At 43.7% G+C, this 19,770-nt stretch overlaps 1 protein-coding gene across 2 annotated transcripts in view; it reads left to right on the top strand.

Moving 5' to 3' along the window:
- RASGRF2 (Ras protein specific guanine nucleotide releasing factor 2) overlaps positions 1-18,337 on the top strand; it is a gene marked incomplete at its 5' end in the record, with an annotated part of 181,093 nt that extends 162,756 nt beyond the window's left edge. For both annotated transcript variants that reach the window (XM_079798359.1, XM_079798358.1), the window contains 9 exons: positions 2,411-2,523; positions 6,310-6,370; positions 6,627-6,730; positions 9,080-9,164; positions 12,147-12,344; positions 13,593-13,672; positions 15,179-15,296; positions 15,879-15,947; positions 18,068-18,337. In XM_079798359.1, the coding sequence (XP_079654485.1) occupies positions 2,411-2,523; positions 6,310-6,370; positions 6,627-6,730; positions 9,080-9,164; positions 12,147-12,344; positions 13,593-13,672; positions 15,179-15,296; positions 15,879-15,947; positions 18,068-18,160 (921 nt within the window). In that variant the 3' untranslated portion in view covers positions 18,161-18,337. The remainder of the gene's footprint in view (positions 1-2,410; positions 2,524-6,309; positions 6,371-6,626; positions 6,731-9,079; positions 9,165-12,146; positions 12,345-13,592; positions 13,673-15,178; positions 15,297-15,878; positions 15,948-18,067) is intronic.
- Positions 18,338-19,770: the final 1,433 nt, after the last annotated feature.

The following is a 19,770-nucleotide window of genomic DNA, read 5'->3' as shown; positions in this document are numbered from 1 at the left end:
TCCTCGGGGTGCCATAGGGTTCACTCACCTGGAGCATGAAGCTGTGTGAGATGAACTTCAGCAGGCAGCTTTCCTACACAGGACCCTGCTCCCTCTGCACCGGCTGCCAGGTCCAATTCCAAGGCAATGCCCAATCCCAGATACTGTAATCACACGGCCCACGAGCGCCATCTAGTGAATGTCTTGAGTGCTGCCACGCCATCTTCTACCACCTAATAGTCTCATTTCCTACTTCAGGGCCTAGGGAAATACAGCCAAAAATTAGATTCTAGATAATTACAAAATGGCTGTCAGGAAGATTTATTATGAAAAACCTATCTCTGATTTAAATAGTGCAAGTGACTTTTAGCTGCTTCAGATTTCATTTTAGTGGGTAGTAGTTAATATGTTTTTGACCGGGACTTTTGAATGGCCAATTTTGCATTTTACATGCATTGGTTCAAAAAGGAAATTTTACATGCTAGGTTGTACATCAGATGATTCAGATTTTTTAAGTCAGTTTTGGAAGAGTGTTTTGCATGATTTTTTTTTTTTAAAGGCAAAGTCTTGCTACTCCGAGGGTGATCCGCATCACTCAGGGGCTCCTTAGAAAAGTGGAATCTCAATCCCCATTCCAGACCTGCTGTGCCAGAATCTGCGGTGATTCGTGGCCACATGACAGTCTGAGAAGTGCAGGTGTAAAGGACTCTTACCAGGGCCAGAGGGCAGACCCATGTTCCTCGTCTGAGCCACCCCCTCCTTACACCTCTCCTCTCAGCCCAGTGGCCCCTGCTGAAACCAGATCATGGCTCCAGCCTTGTCTGTCCCTGGATCAGCTGAGAAAGAACTGAAATCATATGCAGGAAGTCACTTGAAACATGGTAAAAACCTGTGCAAATGTAAGGGGAAATTATGAGTGAGAACTTTTATATTTCAGACTCATCCATCATCAGATAATCTGCTTACATTAGCTACATCAGCGGCAGTGCGCGTATTCACCTGTAACCATTTGTCATGCTCCAAAGAGTGTTTGTGCAGATGTGACCAAGTTTTCAAAGGTCTCTCTCAAGCTAATCTTCCCAGAGGTCAAATAATAAAATTATATTCTGTTTTTTGCAACAAGACCTTTCATACAACTCACCTTTCTCCAGTCTCAGAAGGTTCCCTTTGTAAAGCCCAGCATGGGGGCACAGTATGTGTTTCGTGATGCTTGTTGATTAAACCACTAATTAGCCTTCAGCAAGGTCCAACACTGGCCTGAGGTCCTCACACTAATCTATTTATTATAATCAGATTATTTATATCATTAGAGACCTAACATTGCTACGGAAGGATTTGATCATCTCACTAATAAATACCAACTATTCATTAAGAAAAAGACTCCTAATGGCTGAGAAATCTTCGGTAGTGCACACAGATTGGAGTAGGTGAGATCATTAACTAACTGTTAAAATGAGGGAGAGGGTGGAACAAAGAAAAAACAATAGCCAAGGCATTACTCTCTTCTTGCATACATTTTAAAAGAAAAATCAACAGCCAACAATCTGCTGGACAATATAGGTGAAATTGTAGGAAAACGTACTTGAAGTTCTATGATTGGTAAGGGGTGTTAACATCTGTGTTGCCCTGGGCCCCTGCAGCTCCTGTTCCGGAAGAAATGGTACTGATGGTCAAACAGGGAAAGTGAAATATTGAGAAAAATGTATCCCATGGTTCTCACCAAACTGAGGTGCAAAAACATTCAATTCAAATTAGGTTAGACTCTGGCACTGTCTTCATTTTTTGAAATTATGAACTTTTTTGCCCCTAATTTACTAAATATAACAAAAGTATGTTTTTTTAATTGAAATGATTGCAATTAGTTCTTTTAAAAATATTTTTATTGATTTCATAGAGGAAAGGAGAGGGAGAGAGATAGAAACATCAATGATGAGAGAGAATCATTGATTGGCTGCTTCCTGCACGCCCCACACTGGGGAATGAGCCCGCAACCCGGGCATGTGCCCTGAGCGGGAATTAAACCATGAACTCCTGGTTCATAGACCAATGCTCAACCATTGAGTCACAGCGGCTGGGCAGGGCAAAGCTCTTTACCCACTGGGTCAACTAAAGAAGGCTCCTGGGGAAAATGGCATCACTCCCTGGACTTGAAAGATGAATAAAAATAAAAGTGGAGAGAAGGCACAGTGTTCCAGGCAAGGGAAGCACATATCTCTTTGAGGAATTCCCATCCCTGGAAAGCCTGTTAGAAATAACAACAACAGAGCCCCGTCCCAAACCAGTAAGTCAGGACCTCTAGGGGAAGTCTAAGGCCCATACATTTTATTTCCCACACATAGCTCTAGAGAATTTATCATGAGGAATGGTATCACGTATCACGGAGCGAAACCCTTCAAAATGGAAATTTAAAAATATCCATTTTATTTTGTAGGATTTCGAACTCAACAATGAACTAAAGATGAACGTCCTAAATTTGCTAGAAGAAGTTTTGCGAGACCCAGACCTTCTTCCCCAAGAAAGGAAAGCCGCAGCCAATATCCTGAGGTAAAGGCAATTGCAGGTGCCTATTAATTACGTTGGTTGATTTGTGCTGTGTCACCGGAGATGAGATCCTATACAACTAGACACTGGGGGCAGCAGGGATTCTGCTCTCAAGGGGGGAGGGTTACCTATCATCTTCATTTTCCTGCTATCTCGGGAAGACTTCGGGCTGAGCCACATAGGTTGTGTGGAGTGCAATCATTCCTGTTTGTGTGGGCAGACAGTGGCTTACTGTGGAACCAAAAGTGAAGGGGGGAAGCCTTGAGGGTCCTCCCCTGCAAGCCCAGCAGGCATTGGCTCTGGTTTCTTTTCCTCGCTTGTGTGTGTGAGAAGGTGGCAGATTTCAGCAGACGCCTCCTGCAGCTGGCTGTGGATGTGCCACCCAGCGGAGTCATTTTCTCGGCTCGGTTCACTGGTCCTAGGCCAATTTTACTATCAATGTCTCGGGCTGGGATTTCCACATCATGTAGGCTCTATAAATCTGGACCCCACACTTCCATGTCATAAAGGCTTGAACCAAGCAAGTAACAAGCTGTCTTACAGCTTCTTGAACTAATGGTGGATTTTTTTCTAGTCCACGCTCTCTGCAGGGGCCAGCCATCGGTGGCTTTGTACAGACATTTAAGTTTCCACCTCCCGCGCGGCTCTGTGGTCTGTCTCTGCTGGGAGGTGGGAAGCCAACAGCATCTGTCTGCCCTGCCTGGTGCTCCTCCCGTGCTCCGACTTCTAGCTCCCTCTTCACTTGCAACCTTCGGAAAGAATCCCTTTTTCCCTCCAGCTCTGCTCTACTGGTTCTTTGTGACAAGAACGCTTATGTGTGGAGGGGAGCCCATTTTCACTCAGCCCACCAGGTTGTTCAGAGTCCATCCGTGATGTGGCAATGACAGATTTGGGTCCGTAACATTTCAACAACTGGCCCACAAGGCATTCTTAGCCCCATTAGCTCAAGATCTCATAGCCAGCCTTCTCTGATCTAGGAGTTGTCATGGGTTGAATTGTATCCCTCTTCCCCCAAAATATACTGAAGTCTTACTTATTTGGAAGTAAGGCCATTGCAGATGTGATTGGTGAAAATGAGGTCATACTGGAGTCAGGTGGGCCCCTAGTCCAATAGGACATAAGAAGACGGCCTTGTGAAGACAGAGATGCAGAGAAGATGCACATGAAGATGGAGCAGAGATTGGAGTTAGGTGGCTACACACTAAAGAATGCCAAGGGGCTTGGGGAAGCATAGGAAGGAGATGGTCTGGCAGGTCCCAGAGCTGAAGCAACAGGAGATGGAACATTCACACCATGAGGAGAAGCAGGGTCTGCGCAGGCCGAGCTGTGAACACAGCCTGCGGTGGCAGCAGCATGCCAGCAGCCCAGAGAGGGTGGCCTGGTCCCAGGCCCGTTGCTCCTGGTGCTGTTTTTAAGCCTACTGGATTTCTACCATTGAAGGAAACGTTTTCCAGGCATGGAACTTGGGTTCCATTTCCATCTGGTGTTTCATTTTAAATGCACAAGTATTAAACTGGTCATACTGACCCATAAATGTGAGGGAAACCCAGGATCCTGGAGTGTTTGTTAAAGCTTTGGAATAGTCAGGAGACTAGAAGCAAATTCAGCCTCTCTTGGAACTGGACCAGAGCTAGAGGGGACTTCACATCTGAAGGGAAACATTTTGTGAATATCCCTCCCAGTGAATCTGAGTCATAAGTATGAGAAATAAAAACATACCATGTAGTGAAATGTAGCCCTTGACATTAGAGATTTATATGCATTCAGGTCATATAGCAGGGATACATAAGCATGGAACATGTATTTAAACATACATTACATGAATAAAGCAAAGTGAAAATTGCTGTGATGAGCCACCCTGCCTCACACAGTCACACAGGGGTTACTTTAAGCTTCATTGGCATAGGCAGCTTGTTGCCCTGTCTGTGAATAAAAACCTCTGCTCAAGAATTTTGTATTTCTATAACTCCACCCCTCCAACATTGTCCGACTAGCTGGCCACTGAGACTCTGCAGTGTGGAGCTTTTTGTAGACAACTAACGGCCCCCAAAGGAAAAGAAACAATGACTGACTTCTTGGAATGTCAAGTGGAATGGGTTCACGTCATAAAAAGGTGACCCCCGAAAGTTCACAAAGCCCCCAGAAGCATCAATAAGCTCCAGGAAGAGAGAAAATGTTAACTGACTTAATGGGACCAGAATGTGTCTTGGAACATTAGGGTAAGATCAGTGAGGAGAGGAACATTTGATAGAAGCTAACTAATTTCTTGACCATTTCTTTCCAAGGGAAGAATATAGTCCATCCTCATAGAAAAGATCTTTTCCTTGGGTACACATAGTTATGTGGCCACCAATCTCTCTCCAGAAACCTAGCCTAAAGTGGAAAGAATGGCAAACACTCTAGAAAACAATCACTTTTATTCCCTATGTGTCGGCCTTCAGTGTGATTTAACAGTCTTTGGAGAGAGAGTCGTGTGTACTCATTTTTTTCTCCTCACCTATGTCTGTCCTTTACCCTATGAGGACTATTTCCTTCTGCTCACAAATGTCATGGCTAATCGCTGACAAGGAGACTGCCCCTCCTATGATCTAGAAGAATTCTGCTCCCTGGTAAAGAGTCAAAAGCTTTTGTAACTGGGGAGGAAGACGAGGAAAGGGAATTGAGTGTGTTCTGTGCTGAACCTTAAAGAGGTTCCTCCTGTAAGCCTGATTACACAAACACAAGTAACAGGAGAGCACAATTGGAACAAACCCTGGCCCGCTTAGTCAATTTCTTTGAGCTTTTGTTTCCTCATCAGTAAAATGGAAAGGATAACACTTACTTTGAAGGGATTTTTATGACACATGAGATAGGTAGGGCATGTCAAATGCTTAGCACATACCTGGCATGCCGTGGGCATAGAACAACCCATCTCTGTTGATACTTTATTTTGGAGGATGGTAGTTTTGTTTTAATCAATTCAAAACACAACAGAACTTCACAATATTGTTTCTTTTGAAACCAGTTTCCTCCAGTGGACAGGCTACGTGCTTTGAGACTGTTTAAATATTTTAATACTTTTAATATGTGACTTGCCTTCATTTTGGAAGACTTAAAATGCTTGGCTCAGATGGTAAGTTACATAATCAGTATAATTCTGGACGCTGATCTTGTGCGGGACAGGACGTATCCCTCCCACTGTGAAACCAGCACCCACTTCAGTGATAATTAACGTCTGTATTTATTCATCTGTTCATCACTTATCAAAAAAGGATTTCATTGAGAGCTGAATGACATGTGTGGAGACATGGTGCCAAATCTCAGGGAAGTCCATCTGGGAAGTGGGGGTGAGTTCACCTGCCGGCTTCCGGCTCTCATGGTTCAGATGTTTGCCATGGAGGAAGTCCCCTGAGCTACAAGTGAGTGGGGATGGGGTGGCTCTTCGCCTTCCACCTCAGCAGGGCAGGGTCAGGTTTAGGGGACAGAGGAGCACAGATGGGGCACTCACTCCCCCCGGATGGAGTATTGCAGGAGGCCCGAGTCATCCCCACGTTCACTTTGATGGTGGTGTTTTCCTTACAACCTCCTATGTAACAAGTCAGCTCTCTGAACAATCCTGTGCCTTTAACATGTGTGTTTATCTGTTTCCTTAGCCTCCTGTCTCCAGCTCAGGGCCCCACAGCCTGCCGCTGGCAGCACAGCCCTAAACCCTCTGACTCTTCATCCAGGGAACACCGTGATGCTTTGCTGTTTCATTCCTGCCATGTCTACTTCCTTTTCACGGGGGAATTTTTTATTTTTATTTTTTAGAGCTCTTACACAAGATGATCAAGATGACATTCACCTAAAATTAGAGGATATAATTCAACTGGTAAGTTCCCCCAGGGTCTTGCGCAGGCCACCTCTCAAAGGCCAGCAGTGTGCCTGGACTGAGTGCTGGCCACATGTTCCCTCAGTGAGGCTCTGGGAGGTGAACCAAATGTGCGTGGGGTTTAGCAACTGGTCCATGATGCGAATGGTCTTCATAGCTAGAGTCTTCGATGGACTTTGTACTTCAGCAGCTGCACTGAGCACACTGGAGCCTCACTGGGGTGTGTCTCACGCCCCTCTTCCTCCATATCTTGCAGACGGACTGTCCGAAGGCCGAGTGCTTTGAGACCTTGCCAGCCATGGAGCTGGCTGAGCAGATCACCCTCCTGGACCACATCGTTTTCAGAAGCATTCCCTACGAGTGAGTGCTGCCTGGCAGCCCCGGGCCCTCTCAGGCAGGACAGCGACCTAGCATTGGATTATTCCTAAGGCACACGTGTGTGCCGCAGTGTGTCTTAATCTTAAAGTGCTATGGTCCCACGGAATGTCTTTTGGTTCCGGTTTATATTGGAAATGTTGATGTGGAAATAGTGGGGACTCTCAAGATGGCCACACTGTGTTTCTCCATGTATGATGACAACCATGGAATGTAAATGCTCTACATTTGGCTACCCACTTGCATAAATCAACAAGTATTGCTGAGCTTTGACACCATGGTCTCATCACACAGCCTTTTGCTTTCTCGTGTAAAGTGAGGGGGGCTCTTTAAGCCCCCTCCCAGCTGTCATATTTGGTAGCCCATTAACAAGGCCTTTGCTTGGACAAATGTCAACTGTTGGCAGATGTTCTCTCTGAACAAAGAACTAAATAGAAGGTAAAGGAGGGGCTGGGCAAGAGATATGAACATGTCGTACAGAGAGAAGAGGACATCTGTGAGGATGGAAGGTCAGGCCTGGCAGGGTGGATGGGCGAGGGGTGGTTAGTGGGTCAGAGCCACAGCTCTGTTAGGAAGGCATGAGGCAGGGACAGAGGACGCCCCTGCAGACTTTTATGTCGTTTATCTTCTTTCCCTACCCTCTTCCAGCACTCCTGGACAACCCATGAACATGAAAACAATAAAATAAAATCGGAATGTGGCCCATTGGCCATACCCAGTGACTGTCTGAGGACTTGAGTTAGGAACCACAGTGCTTCTCCCCCCACCTCCTGACCACCCTCCAGTGCAGTGAGGATTCAGAAGGAGATGAGCATGACCTCTGTGGAGGAGGAGCAAGAGTAAAGCCCAAACCTTTGCGGTGACCCTTGGTGCGGTTTCTTTCTGGGACCCTCCCCACCTCTCACCTCTGTCCCTTTGTGCTGGTGTGAACATCTGCCAATTACTTCCATCCACGGAACTGGCACACCTTTTGTCCAACAGCCTTGCAGGATGGGAGCAGTACCACCAACACTACCACCACAAAGAACCTTGCCCAGACACTCAGTCAGCATTTCTGGGTTAAGAATATGTCAGAGTGATTTTATGTCTAGTTACGCTCTGTAATGACTATCCTATATAATAAAAGAGTAATATGCAAATCTACCAAACGGCAGAACGACCGGTTGCTATGATGCGCTCTGACCATCAGGGGGCAGACGCTCAACGCAGGAACTGCCCCCTGGTGGTCAGTTGCTCTCCCACAGGGGGAGCGCCGCTCAGCCACAAGCCGGGCTGATGGCTGGTGAGCACCGTCAGTCGGACATCCCTCAAGGGCTCCTGGACTGTTAAAGGGTGCAGGCCAGGTTGAGGGACGCCCCCCGCCCCCCAGTGCCTAGTGCACGAATGTCATGCACCGGGCTTCTAGTATAAAATAATTCCTGTATGTTCTACCTTGATGGTCGCTTGCTGTGATCTGGTGGCCTGCTCAAAGGTGAAGTGAAAGAGCAGGAATCTTACTTGGAAGACAGGCCTTCCACCAGGCTGAGCTCCCAGCTGTGACTGCCTTCACCACATGAATGGGCTGTAAAGTGTTTGTTTATTCAGCCCTTACCAGGGTGTACTGTTCTGGGCTCCTGAGAGAACAAAGGAATGTCCTGCCCATGGAATCATATTCGTCTGGAGACAGCAGAGCAAAGTGGAGGAGAACATGCTGGTCTTGATTAACATTTTTGGTAGTGATTGATTTTTTGGATCTTCTGCCAAGACTTACATTTTTTTTAACAAGCCAATCCAAGGAAAATAGTCTTGGTTTCTGAGTTAGTATTTAACCTCTTTATTCCTCTGTGTTGGTCATTGTTTTCCAACTTTAGAGAAGCCTTTATAATGATCCTAACAGGGATAAAGTTCCAGAGAAAGCTGGAAACTGGAAAATCTCTTTCTTTTTTTTTTCTTTTATATGTTTTATTCATTTTTTACAGAGAAGAAGGGAGAGGGATAGAGAGTTAGAAATATCTGTGAGAGAGAAACATTGATCAGCTGCCTCCTGCACACTCCCACTGGGGGATGTGCCCGCAACCAAGGTACATGCCCTTGACCGGAATCGAACCCGGGACCCTTCAGTCTGCAGGCCGACGCTCTATCCACTGAGCCAAACCAGTTAGGGCAAAATCTCTTTCTTTTTTGCATGGCATTGTGAAATGCTAGAGTTGAGCTAAAACTCATTTGAGAGGGTCAGCAGCAGCAGGTGTTGGGCAATGTCAAGTTTAATATATATCATATTAATAATTATTCACACCAATAATTGACCATTTTTAAAAAGTTTAATTGGTTTTATATTTTGTTTTGAACTTTCAGAGAGTTTCTTGGGCAAGGTTGGATGAAGCTGGATAAAAATGAAAGAACACCTTACATTATGAAAACCAGCAAGCACTTTAATGATGTGAGTAACCATGAAAAGAAAACCTTGGGCATGTTACAGGAAGACGAAGACCAGGGCCTTAAGAGTCTTTTCCTAAAATAAAGCTACCCACATGTAAAACAGGAAGATGGGATGTTAAAGACACACTTTAGATCTCCTAAGAGCTCACAGTGATGTCAGAATTTTCAGTTAACTTCCAGATGCAAGTGGTTTACTTTTGATGGTGCCCGCGTCTGGTAAGTGCTCAGTAATGCATAGGTTGTGGTAATTATTTTCATCATAACCATTACTACTTCATAGACCAACCACTTCTGACAGAGTGAACAGCACAAGTGTCACTGGTCCCTGGTGGTGTTAGTGACAGGCAGGTTGGGTTGGTGCACTCCCTCCTCATCATGACTGAATGCATTCCAGGCTTGGAAGGGACCTCTCTTTGAGAAAGATTGTGGTTCTGCTGTGACCAGCAGCTGGCCTATCTCCCACTCGCTTTTCTCAGCAGTAAGATGGAGTTGCTTTATACCCACTGACTCCTACTAATTTGTCCTGTTCTCATGGTCTCAGTCCCAAATTAGAACCACAGATGTTGGAGTGTCTTCAGGGCTTCCCAGGGAAAAGGGAAGGCCCTCTTTGCAGTTACAGTAAAAGAAAAAAAAAGACTACCAGGTAAATTAACGGGTCATCTGGAATCAAAATACAAAACAGCAGTGTAGATTCCCAAGACAGTGCTTTTGCACAGAGTACTTGCAGAGGACTTACAGGCCAAGTGAACGTTAACACATAATGAGCATCAGAGCCACTGCTGCCTACAGGACGGGACACATGGCCCACCTGGGCCACTCTGGGAAGCAGAGCCCCTGCTGTGGAAAACGAACCTCCGTCGCCTGTGCCGCACACACACTTGGGGTGTAATGGACACTCAAATCAGGTTCAATCCCAAGCTCCACACCCACATCGCCACTGCTTGTGCCCTCAATTTGCAAATGAATTTATCGTTAGCACCCCAGGCCTTCCAAGCCTGTTTCTGCATCTTATTCTTTGTTCTCAGTCTCAGATGATGGCCTCGCCATCCACCCACTCGCCCAAGCACAGAATCTAAAGATCCTCCTTGACTCCTTCTTCTCCCTTGCCCATCCCCACCACCGTCCCCAACGTATTAGTGAACACTAAATCTACCTATGTCTCAGAGCCTTTCCTCTCCTTTCCCACTGCTATAACCTTGACTTGGCCTTTCATCCTTTCTCCCCAGGAGCTTCTAACTCACTATCCCCTGCTGCCTCACTGCCCTCCCACCCACTCCTCACACAGGAATCGCTTCTCTGAAAGGCCAATCTAATTATACCGATTTCTTTGACAAAACTCTGTAAGTGGCTACCCCTCACCTTCCAGATATGGTTCAACTGCTCAACCTGGCCTACAAGAGCCCTGCTCACCTGTCATCCTTGTCTCTCATGACCCCTGGGCTCCTCAGATGGCTGCCAGATCCTCCCTTGCACCATGCCTTCCACTTCTGTCCCTGTGCAAATGCTCTTCTACTTTGGTGGAAAGCAGTGGCTAACTCCCGCCGATCCTTTAGGACTCAGTGCAGCCACAACCTCATTCCAAAAGCCTCCTCTGTTCTAGGCTAGATGTCCCATGTGCCTCTGTGCTCTCAACCACGCCCCCCACCCCATGCAGACTTGGCTTTGCATTTCACTGTGTGGCATTTGCTGTTTATGCCTGTCCACCCCCTCACCTTCCCATCTAGCTAGACTCAGTGCCTTAAGGTCAGGGGTGCTAATTTATGTCTTTCTGTTTCTAGCACCTAAAAGAATGCCTGGTTCATAGTAGGTACTCAATATAAAATAAATTTTTAATGAATATGCATATTGATAATTCTGAGGCACTATATCTATCCTAAGCCCTAGTTGTTTTTTTTTTCATTATCCCCAGCTTTAATAAATGTTCCCTCAAATTTTCAAAAAAAAAAAAAGATCTTAAATGGTTACAAAATCATCAAAGAATGTCTGTATCCATCAGATTTAGTATCTATATAATAAAAGGGTAATATGCTAATTAGACCGATGTCTTCCGGATGTCATTCTGTACATCCTTCCTGAGAATGACATCCTTCCTGACGAAGCCAGGCCGGAGGGAAGCCAGCCCGGGTCCCGGGTGCCTGCTGGCGGCCGGAGGAGGGAAGCCTGGGTCCCAGGTGCCAGAGGGAAGCTGGTGCTGGCAGCCGGGGGAAGGAAGGCCTACTCTCGCACAAATTTTCATGCATCGGGCCTTTAGTACAGATATAATCTTAGACCCCATATTCTCTTTTTAGCAATCAATCCTATTCTTCCCTTTTCCTTTCCATATTCTGTATTGAGCTTCTTAAGTTATTTCTTTTTCTCTTGGCTTTTATTAAAAGTATTACAGTGCTTAGCATTGGAACTATAGGTCCTTTTTCTGCTGGTGGGAAAAAAATTTAAGAAGATAGGAAGGAGAAAATATTCTCTCTTCCATTTCACTGAAGTGTTTCTGGTTTGAGAGTTGATCAGGTTAGAAACAATTTGATTGGGGGTAAAGTGTTTTCTTTCTCTGTAATAACTGAGACTTCCTAGAGTGACTATTCCACACCAAAGGGGGCAAGGAGCATGTTGAGAGTCCCCAAGAAGTAAGACCCATGATCTGCAAAGGTTGCCATTCCTCGGGGGTTAGCTCACTCTATTCCATTTCCTCAATAACTGTTGGAAATGGCTCCTTCATCAAAATTACTGATGAGCTAAGTCACCTCTTCCCCCAATAAGCTGATTCTAAGCACTGCCTCTCTTCCTTCTGAGGATGAACAGGTGCTCATTAGCTTGTTAGTATTAGTATAGACTTCAGTCACTCCAGAAAGTTGTCTAAATCTGGATTATGGTCTCCATGTCCCTTGGTACCCTGCTTTCCTGACATTTCTGCAGGTAACTCGAGTATGTGGCCTGAATGCATTACTTTGGCTCTTAGCCGCCTCTTTTGGCTTTCCCGTTGTCTCAGATGAGTAACCTGGTGGCCTCCCAGATCATGAATTACGCAGATATCAGCTCTCGTGCCAACGCAATTGAGAAGTGGGTGGCGGTGGCAGACATTTGCCGATGCCTGCACAACTACAACGGCATGCTGGAGATCACCTCGGCCTTAAACAGGACCGCCATCTACCGGCTGAAGAAAACCTGGGCCAAGGTGTCCAAGCAGGTGAGCATCAACGTGCGACACATCCTGCTGCAGAGAGGCTGGGAGACCTGAGCCAAGATAAATATTACTAATTAGGAAAAAATTAACAGAAACGAGCAGCTCAGTTGCCAAAGAAAGGTGCCAATGTGGGTAATTACTGTGTTCTTACCACTTAATTGATTCCACTCAGTGCACTTCTAAATGGTTCATTTAGAAAAGAAAATACAACCCAAAACGTTCATTATGACATACTTGGGGATCACCTCAAACAATGTGGTTGACAGGAGTTTTTTCCTGAATTACTTAGAGAGGGCACACTGATCTCAAGTGATGTCGAGTGAACATTCTCTCTCCCCCAAAGTAAGGGTGCAAATGCCTTAGGGCCAAACACCAGGGATGAGGGGCCTCAACATTCATCTCTTTCTTTGTTAGTCATGTAGTGAATGTAAAGTTCCGGCATGATGACTTAGATGTACAGATACAGAGCTTTATTAATTTTCTCAGCATGCTCATGCTGTCATTTTCATTCAGATAACTTCAATCACAGTTTCCCCTGGCTTTTCCTCCTGGCCTTCTCCATGGGTGTTGGCCGGTGTTGGGAGAGCCCCTCCAGGCTTATGGGACAGGGTAGTCTGAGGAGCCTCAACCCGGGCATTCCTAGTGCTTTTCCCAGCCAAGCTGCCTGGATGCAAGTGTTCCCAAGTGTGTATCATCATCCCCAAGGGCCACCCTCTTTCCTCCCATGTGCCATGAAAGTCCAGATCAATGTCAACAACAATTCCATTTCTTGGTAAGTATCAATTGTATTTTTCTAACAGTTGATGAAGATGACCACAAAAAAAAAAGATTTGGAGTAGAGGATATTGGTAGGTCAATAGCCAATCAACCAATATGTACTTCGATGATTTGGAAATTAACACTCAAAGAGATTCATCACGAAACCCCCTGACATGAGACTTCGCCTTTAAAAGTCTCTATTCAACATGTGCCTTTCAGTCCTCTAAGACCCAGAGTTTCTCATGCATTACTATTTTTACTTTCTACACATTTTCTTCTCTTTTTGGCTAACTGAGTGGTATAGTCAGTTTTTCTTTTCCACGTTTTTTCCCCCCACATCGAACTTAAATATAATACCTCATCTCAATACTTTGAAAATGATATCACATCACAGAAATCTGCCATTGTGGAAGAGAACTGAGCATCTTTTGGTAACTCTTATCAAACCATAGTAGTATTTCATGATTTACTAAGGCATTTGTTTCTTTCTAGACAAAAGCTCTAATGGACAAACTTCAGAAGACTGTTTCATCTGAAGGAAGATTTAAAAATCTCAGAGAAACCCTTAAAAAGTATGTATATCTTTATTAAATTATCCATAATTTATAAATATATTTAAATAATTTATATAGTGTACAGATAGAGGCCTACCTCCTACTTTGCTTTGTAAAGAAAAACAAATAAGAAACAGCTTCCATCATCTACATATTTTTCTGATTTTCCCTTTCACTTGGAATACTGTGCATATAGTAAGTGTCATATAGATATACTCACAGTATGCAGAGTATTCCAACAAGAAGAAAAATGTCACCACAGTAAATCAAACTGTGATTTACTATAAAAAATTTGATTGGATATTTCTTAAGCTAAGTGCAATAATATCCTGTGATTTTTAAAATTTAAATATTTCAGTATCTATTGATTATTGTTATCTATTTTTGGCCTTTTATTGCTGGATCTTTCACTGTTGAGAGAGAGAAAGAGAGAGGAGAATAAGGAGAAGAATAGAATAGAATAGAATAGAATAGAATAGAATAGAATAGAATAGAATAGAAATATATCTTCTACAGCTGGTTTTCTCACTATCTGCACATAGGTCCTGTGATGCCAGAAGTAAAAGAAAGACTCCTAGTGATAACAACAACAACAACAACAACAACAATAGAACAATAACTATTCACTGAATAGTTATTAAGTTACAGACTCCATGCTAAGTGCTTGATGTGTTCTATTTAGGCCTCACAACTAACTAGAGACATACATTTTATTGTCTCCATTTTACAGATGAGGAAACTAGTTCAGAGAGTTAGGACAGCATAACTTAGTAAGTGGTCAAGCTGGGACTCAAACTCACTTCTCTCTGGATCAAAGGCCCATGTCCTCAGCTCTAGACTCTGAGAAGACCCAGTGTAATCCTCCTAAAAAAACAAACTGGGTCTCACTTTAGTGTGCAGTCGTAACATTCATTACATCTATAGGTTTAAATACTAACTAAAACAGAAAACCAGTTTATAACCTCTAATCACAGTGATTTTTCCACCCTGTTCTTTAAGGTTGAGTGTTGGCACTTTAATGAGGTGAGGGATTAGGGATTCCCTACCTGTGTTTACCCCTCAGAGGAGTGTAGCCAGTTTACAGTACTGTAAACAAATACTGCCAACAAGCACTGTTAGCAAATATTTTGTATTTGTCTATGAGTTACCCTGTTGTTTGAACATGTCATTGTCTCAAACACATAGTAAAGCATGGACTGTAATTTGTGTTATATTCTATTGTGAGATGATGTATTTAAAACTCTGCATATCAAGATTGTCTCACCACTATGTTGTACACCTGAAACTAATACAGAATAATATTGAATGTGAACTCTAATTGAAAAAAAAAAGATGGAAAATGGTATGTTCTATATTTTTCATCACAATAAAAAATACTCTGTATATCGTAAGTGTGCTTTTGAAAATGGAATTAGAAGACTTTATTCTTCAGGATGAAGCAGCATAGTTGCTTCCTGTTTAACTGGGGAGGGAAACCGACATGTGTGTGGACGAGCATGGGAACAGCTCCTCTTGGTCTTGCAGTTGTAACCCCCCAGCCGTTCCTTACCTGGGGATGTACCTGACAGACCTGGCATTTATTGAAGAAGGAACACCAAACTTTACTGAGGAAGGCCTTGTCAATTTCTCCAAAATGAGAATGGTAGGTGATAATGTCCCAATCAGCCCATTTCAATGACTTCACTGGCTTATGGAGAAGAGGCTAAGTCATGAAAGCCACTGCTTGCTTTTTAATCTCGAGGTGGACGAGGTGGTGGACACTGGGTCTAACCCCTGATGTTGGCCAATTTGAGGAGGTTTTCATCTGAGCCATTTCAGCTTGCAATCTGAGCAAAGGGGGTGGGGAATAAAGCTCCTGGGATGGCTGTCTAAGCCTGACCAGTGATAGACAGATGCTGAAGGCTTCTTGCTCAACAACGAGGTTCTGAGCACCAACCTTAGCAGCAAGGAGCACATGGACAAAATCATCCAGAGCTTGCCTCTCCTGAGCCGGGCCACCCAGTGCCAGCTGCTTCCCTGATTGTGAAGTCAGTATTTCCTTGCTGTTAGCATTTCCTATAGCTCATTGAAAGGAAAGAAAGCCCTGCGCATAGGGAATGATCGGGCAGAGCTCCAGACACCTCACTGAGGAAGTGACTAACTACTCTGGGCTGGGCTCCCGGAAGAATGTGCTGCAACACAAGGAAATACTTTCTTTTTGCTTCTGTTGTTGTTTCTTTGTTAGATATCACACATCGTCAGAGAGATACGCCAGTTCCAGCAGACATCCTATCGAATAGACCATCAGCCAAAGGTAATATTGTGGGTTTTAAGAGAATTTAATAAAGAAGAAATTATTGAATTAGAAACTGCAGTAGAGTTGATCAATAATACCAAAAGCTGTCTCACAGAAAAGACCAATAAAATAGACAAATCTTTGGCAAGTCTGATTTTTTTTTTAAAAAGAAATAAGGCAAAAGACACCAATTTATCATTAAGTTCTATTGATTTTACATCCTATATTTCTCCTGAATCTGTCTACATCACCACCACCCCTGGTCCAAGCTACTAATATCTGTTACCTGGTCTATTTGTATTCACTCTAGAACACAAAATCCATTCTACAAGTTACAGCTGGACAGAACACTTTGAAACACAAAATAGAATATGTCTTCAACTTTCATAAATGATTTTCCTGGTTTCCCATTGCTCTTAGGATAAAGAAAGAAAAGATCTTGCTATGTCCAAGAAGTCTTGGGTTATGTGGTCTCTACTCATCTTTCAAGATTCCTCTCCTTTTACCCTTTCTTCTCTCCCTCCCAGCCACAACTGGCCAGCCTTCCTTCCTTCCTTCCTTCCTTCCTTCCTTCCTTCCTTCCTTCCTTCCTTCCTTCCTTCTTTCCTTCCTTCTTTACATTTTTAAGTGATATTGTTTTTTAGAATAGTTTTAACTTTACAGAAACATTGAGAAGGTAGTACAGAATATAACTTACAGCCAGTTTTCCTTACTATTTCTTGGAACTTGACAAACTTATCCTAAAACTAATAAGGAAGCTTAGATAGGCAAAAAACAGACAGGATTTTTTTTTTTTTTTAATAAGAAGGGTAAGGGAGAGCTCTCCTTACCAGATTCAGACACATGTCCTAAACTGTAGTGAATAAAATAGGATTATATGGGCCCTGGCTGGTGTTGCTTAGTGGTTGGAGTGTCAGCCAAGGACTATGCACCTGAACTGCAGGTCAATTCCCAATCCCTTCCACTCTCTAAAAATCAGGTGAGGATATTTTTAAAAGGATTATCTAAAAAAGATTATACAGGTACAGCAGTGGTCGGCAAACTCATTAGTCAACAGAGCCAAATATCAACAGTACAACGATTGAAATTTCTTTTGAGAGCCAAATTTTTTAAACTTAAACTTCTTCTAACGACACTTCTTCAAAATAGACTCACCCAGGCCGTGGTATTTTGTGGAAGAGCCACACTCAAGGGGCCAAAGAGCTGCATGTGGCTCGTGAGCTGCAGTTTGCCGACCACTGGGTACAGGAATACAAATTAAATGGAGCAGGATAAAGTCTAGATGCATATTTTATCTACATGAAAATCTAATCTATAATAATAAAAGCGTAATATGCAAATTGACCGAACGGCTGAACAGCAGAACGACTTCCAGACGACCTTCAGGACCAACTTAGGGGCTGCGAGGGCCAGCCTCTAGTATGGTATAAAGGAGGCTTGTTTTAAGTACTGGAAAGAAATTGGCCATTCAGTAAATGAGGAATTTTGCCTCTCCATCTTATATATTATTCATAAAAATAAATCCCAGATGACTTCATTACCTAAATAGAAAAAGCAATATTAAATGATTTTAATAAAATATAGGAGAAAATATTTATGATCTTTAGATTTGAAAGACCTCCTTAAGCACAGAATGCAAAGCTGTAAAAGACAAGCTTGATAAATTTTACCGCATCAATTAAAAAACTTCTGAATGACAAAAGGCAGTTGTTTAAAAAGTCAAAATTCAAGCAGTAGAATACAAACCAAATGATAACAAGGGTACCTCTTAAGGGAAGAGCCCAGCGAGTTGGGAGAACACTACAGATGTTTGGTTTTATTATTATTATTATTATTATTGGCAATATTACATATGTTCCCATTTCTCCTCCCTTTGCCCACCTCCACCCAGCCCCACTCCCCTTCCCTCTGGCCATCACCATACTACTATCTGTGTCTATGGGTTATGCCTATAAGTTCTTTGGCTAATCCTTTCATTGCTTTTATTTTTTTTACATAGAGCATATATTAGTAATTTTTAGTTATGTAAATTTTTAAATGTTTAAGAGAATATGTTGAATTGTCAGATTCAATTCAGAAAAATGCAACATACCAGTGTTCTGAAGAAACTAACAGCTAGGATTTCCTTTTTTCTTCAGGTCACTCAGTACTTGCTTGACAAAGCCCTCATCATAGATGAAGATACACTGTATGAGCTGTCACTAAAAATTGAACCTCGGCTCCCTGCTTGAAGATTTGGCCTTGCCCTGGGCCCGGGGAATTTTCATGGAAGGGGGGACAGACAGAACTGTGCATGCCATGCCTCCCACAGTACCGTGAGGACGGGGGATGGAGACCAAAACAGGTCTCCTTTGTCCATGGAAGAAGGAACATAACTGGATTCTGCCTCCAGTGAGGGAAGCCCAGCTGTTTGGGGTCAAAGACAGATGCTTCAGACCTGGGTGGGAAGGTGAAAAGAATGATATTTGGTAAAGTTGGTGGCACATTCTGCAGAAAGAGAATGTACGATGGGAGATGTGGTAGCCATTTTAATGACACAGGTAAGAAGGTAAATTTCAAACTGTGCCCCAAGTTCTGTTCAAACTTGGGGATGAGGATTCCTGGACAAGGCCTGTGATGATTCTCTGGCACTTTACTGGCCTGGGCACACCTACCCATCTTCTCCTGGGACTTCACTGCTTCCGTTACATTTCCTTTGTTACAAGCTTCCAGAAAAGCCCAGGCTTCCTGTGTAGGAATGGGCTGGCATCAGCAACTTCAGCCTACAGCATGTGCATGAACAGAACGGCATGTTCGGAAACTGCCTTTTCAGTCTTTAGGTAACAGGAGAGGAAAGATACGATGAAGTCAAGTGCATTTGTACATAACATTTCCTTCATTAAAAACTCAGCAGGCTGTGCCCCAGAGGATTCCAGCCAGGGGCTTTGTGGGGTGGGGGGTGGGGGAGCTTCTTCCTGAGGCTGTGGTGCCAGAGAAGCCAACACCCTTGGAGGGGCAGGTGCAGAGTTGGCAAAAGGTGCCCACGCACCTCACCGGCAAAACTGTGGAATAAGACAGAGGCCACAGAGTGCTGTGGGGAAGAGTGGGCTGCAATGCTAAGTGAAGCGGGGATAGCGCTCACAAATCTTTGCACCCTGCTGTGCTTGTTTGCTTCCTTCCCCCCTCACAGCAATGTGGGAATCCATTCTGATGTACACAAACCATTTTCTAGGCTCATTATGGAGGCTGGTTGTGTTGTTTTCAAAGCTGGTTAGTGAGAATTTCTTCTTAAAACCCACACTTCCATGTGCACTTGGTAGACATTTCTTCCCCTAGCATCTTTGTTTTTAAATTTTTATATTTTTGAGTGGAAATATTGTATGTATATGGAAAATGGGTCCAACCACTCAACAGCCGTTATATCAGAAAACCAGCGGCTGGGGTTAGTACTGCTATCCTGCGAGGGGAACGTGACCTTGCTAGTCCCAGGATTGTCAGTTGTTGAAGAAATGGGGCTCTCTCCATGTTTACTTCCCTCTCCTCTTCTCAGGGAGACCTCTGCTTTAAAAGAAGGAAAAGAAAAAAAACAACATTCAGTTATTGTTGTCTGAGCCTATTGCACCCGATATTTTCACTTCGAGGCATGAAGTGTATTGATGCTGACAATGAACAATACTGATCTGTCTGGCTATTTTCCCTCTTTCTTTGCACTGTAATTATGTTGTTAGAGCTAGTAGCTGACTGACATTCACCTGGCTGACTCATAAAACCTGGTGGAAGAGCCCAGCTTTGATAATGTACCATAGAGATGGAGAATGTACATTTTCCCTGCATGGTAAGGGCCATCTCTGTACATAACTAT

The sequence above is a fragment of the Cnephaeus nilssonii genome (genome assembly GCF_951640355.1).
Source record: "Cnephaeus nilssonii genome assembly, chromosome: 2".
Taxonomy (NCBI): domain Eukaryota; kingdom Metazoa; phylum Chordata; class Mammalia; order Chiroptera; family Vespertilionidae; genus Cnephaeus; species Cnephaeus nilssonii.
This window is presented reverse-complemented; position numbering and strand designations above follow the sequence as displayed.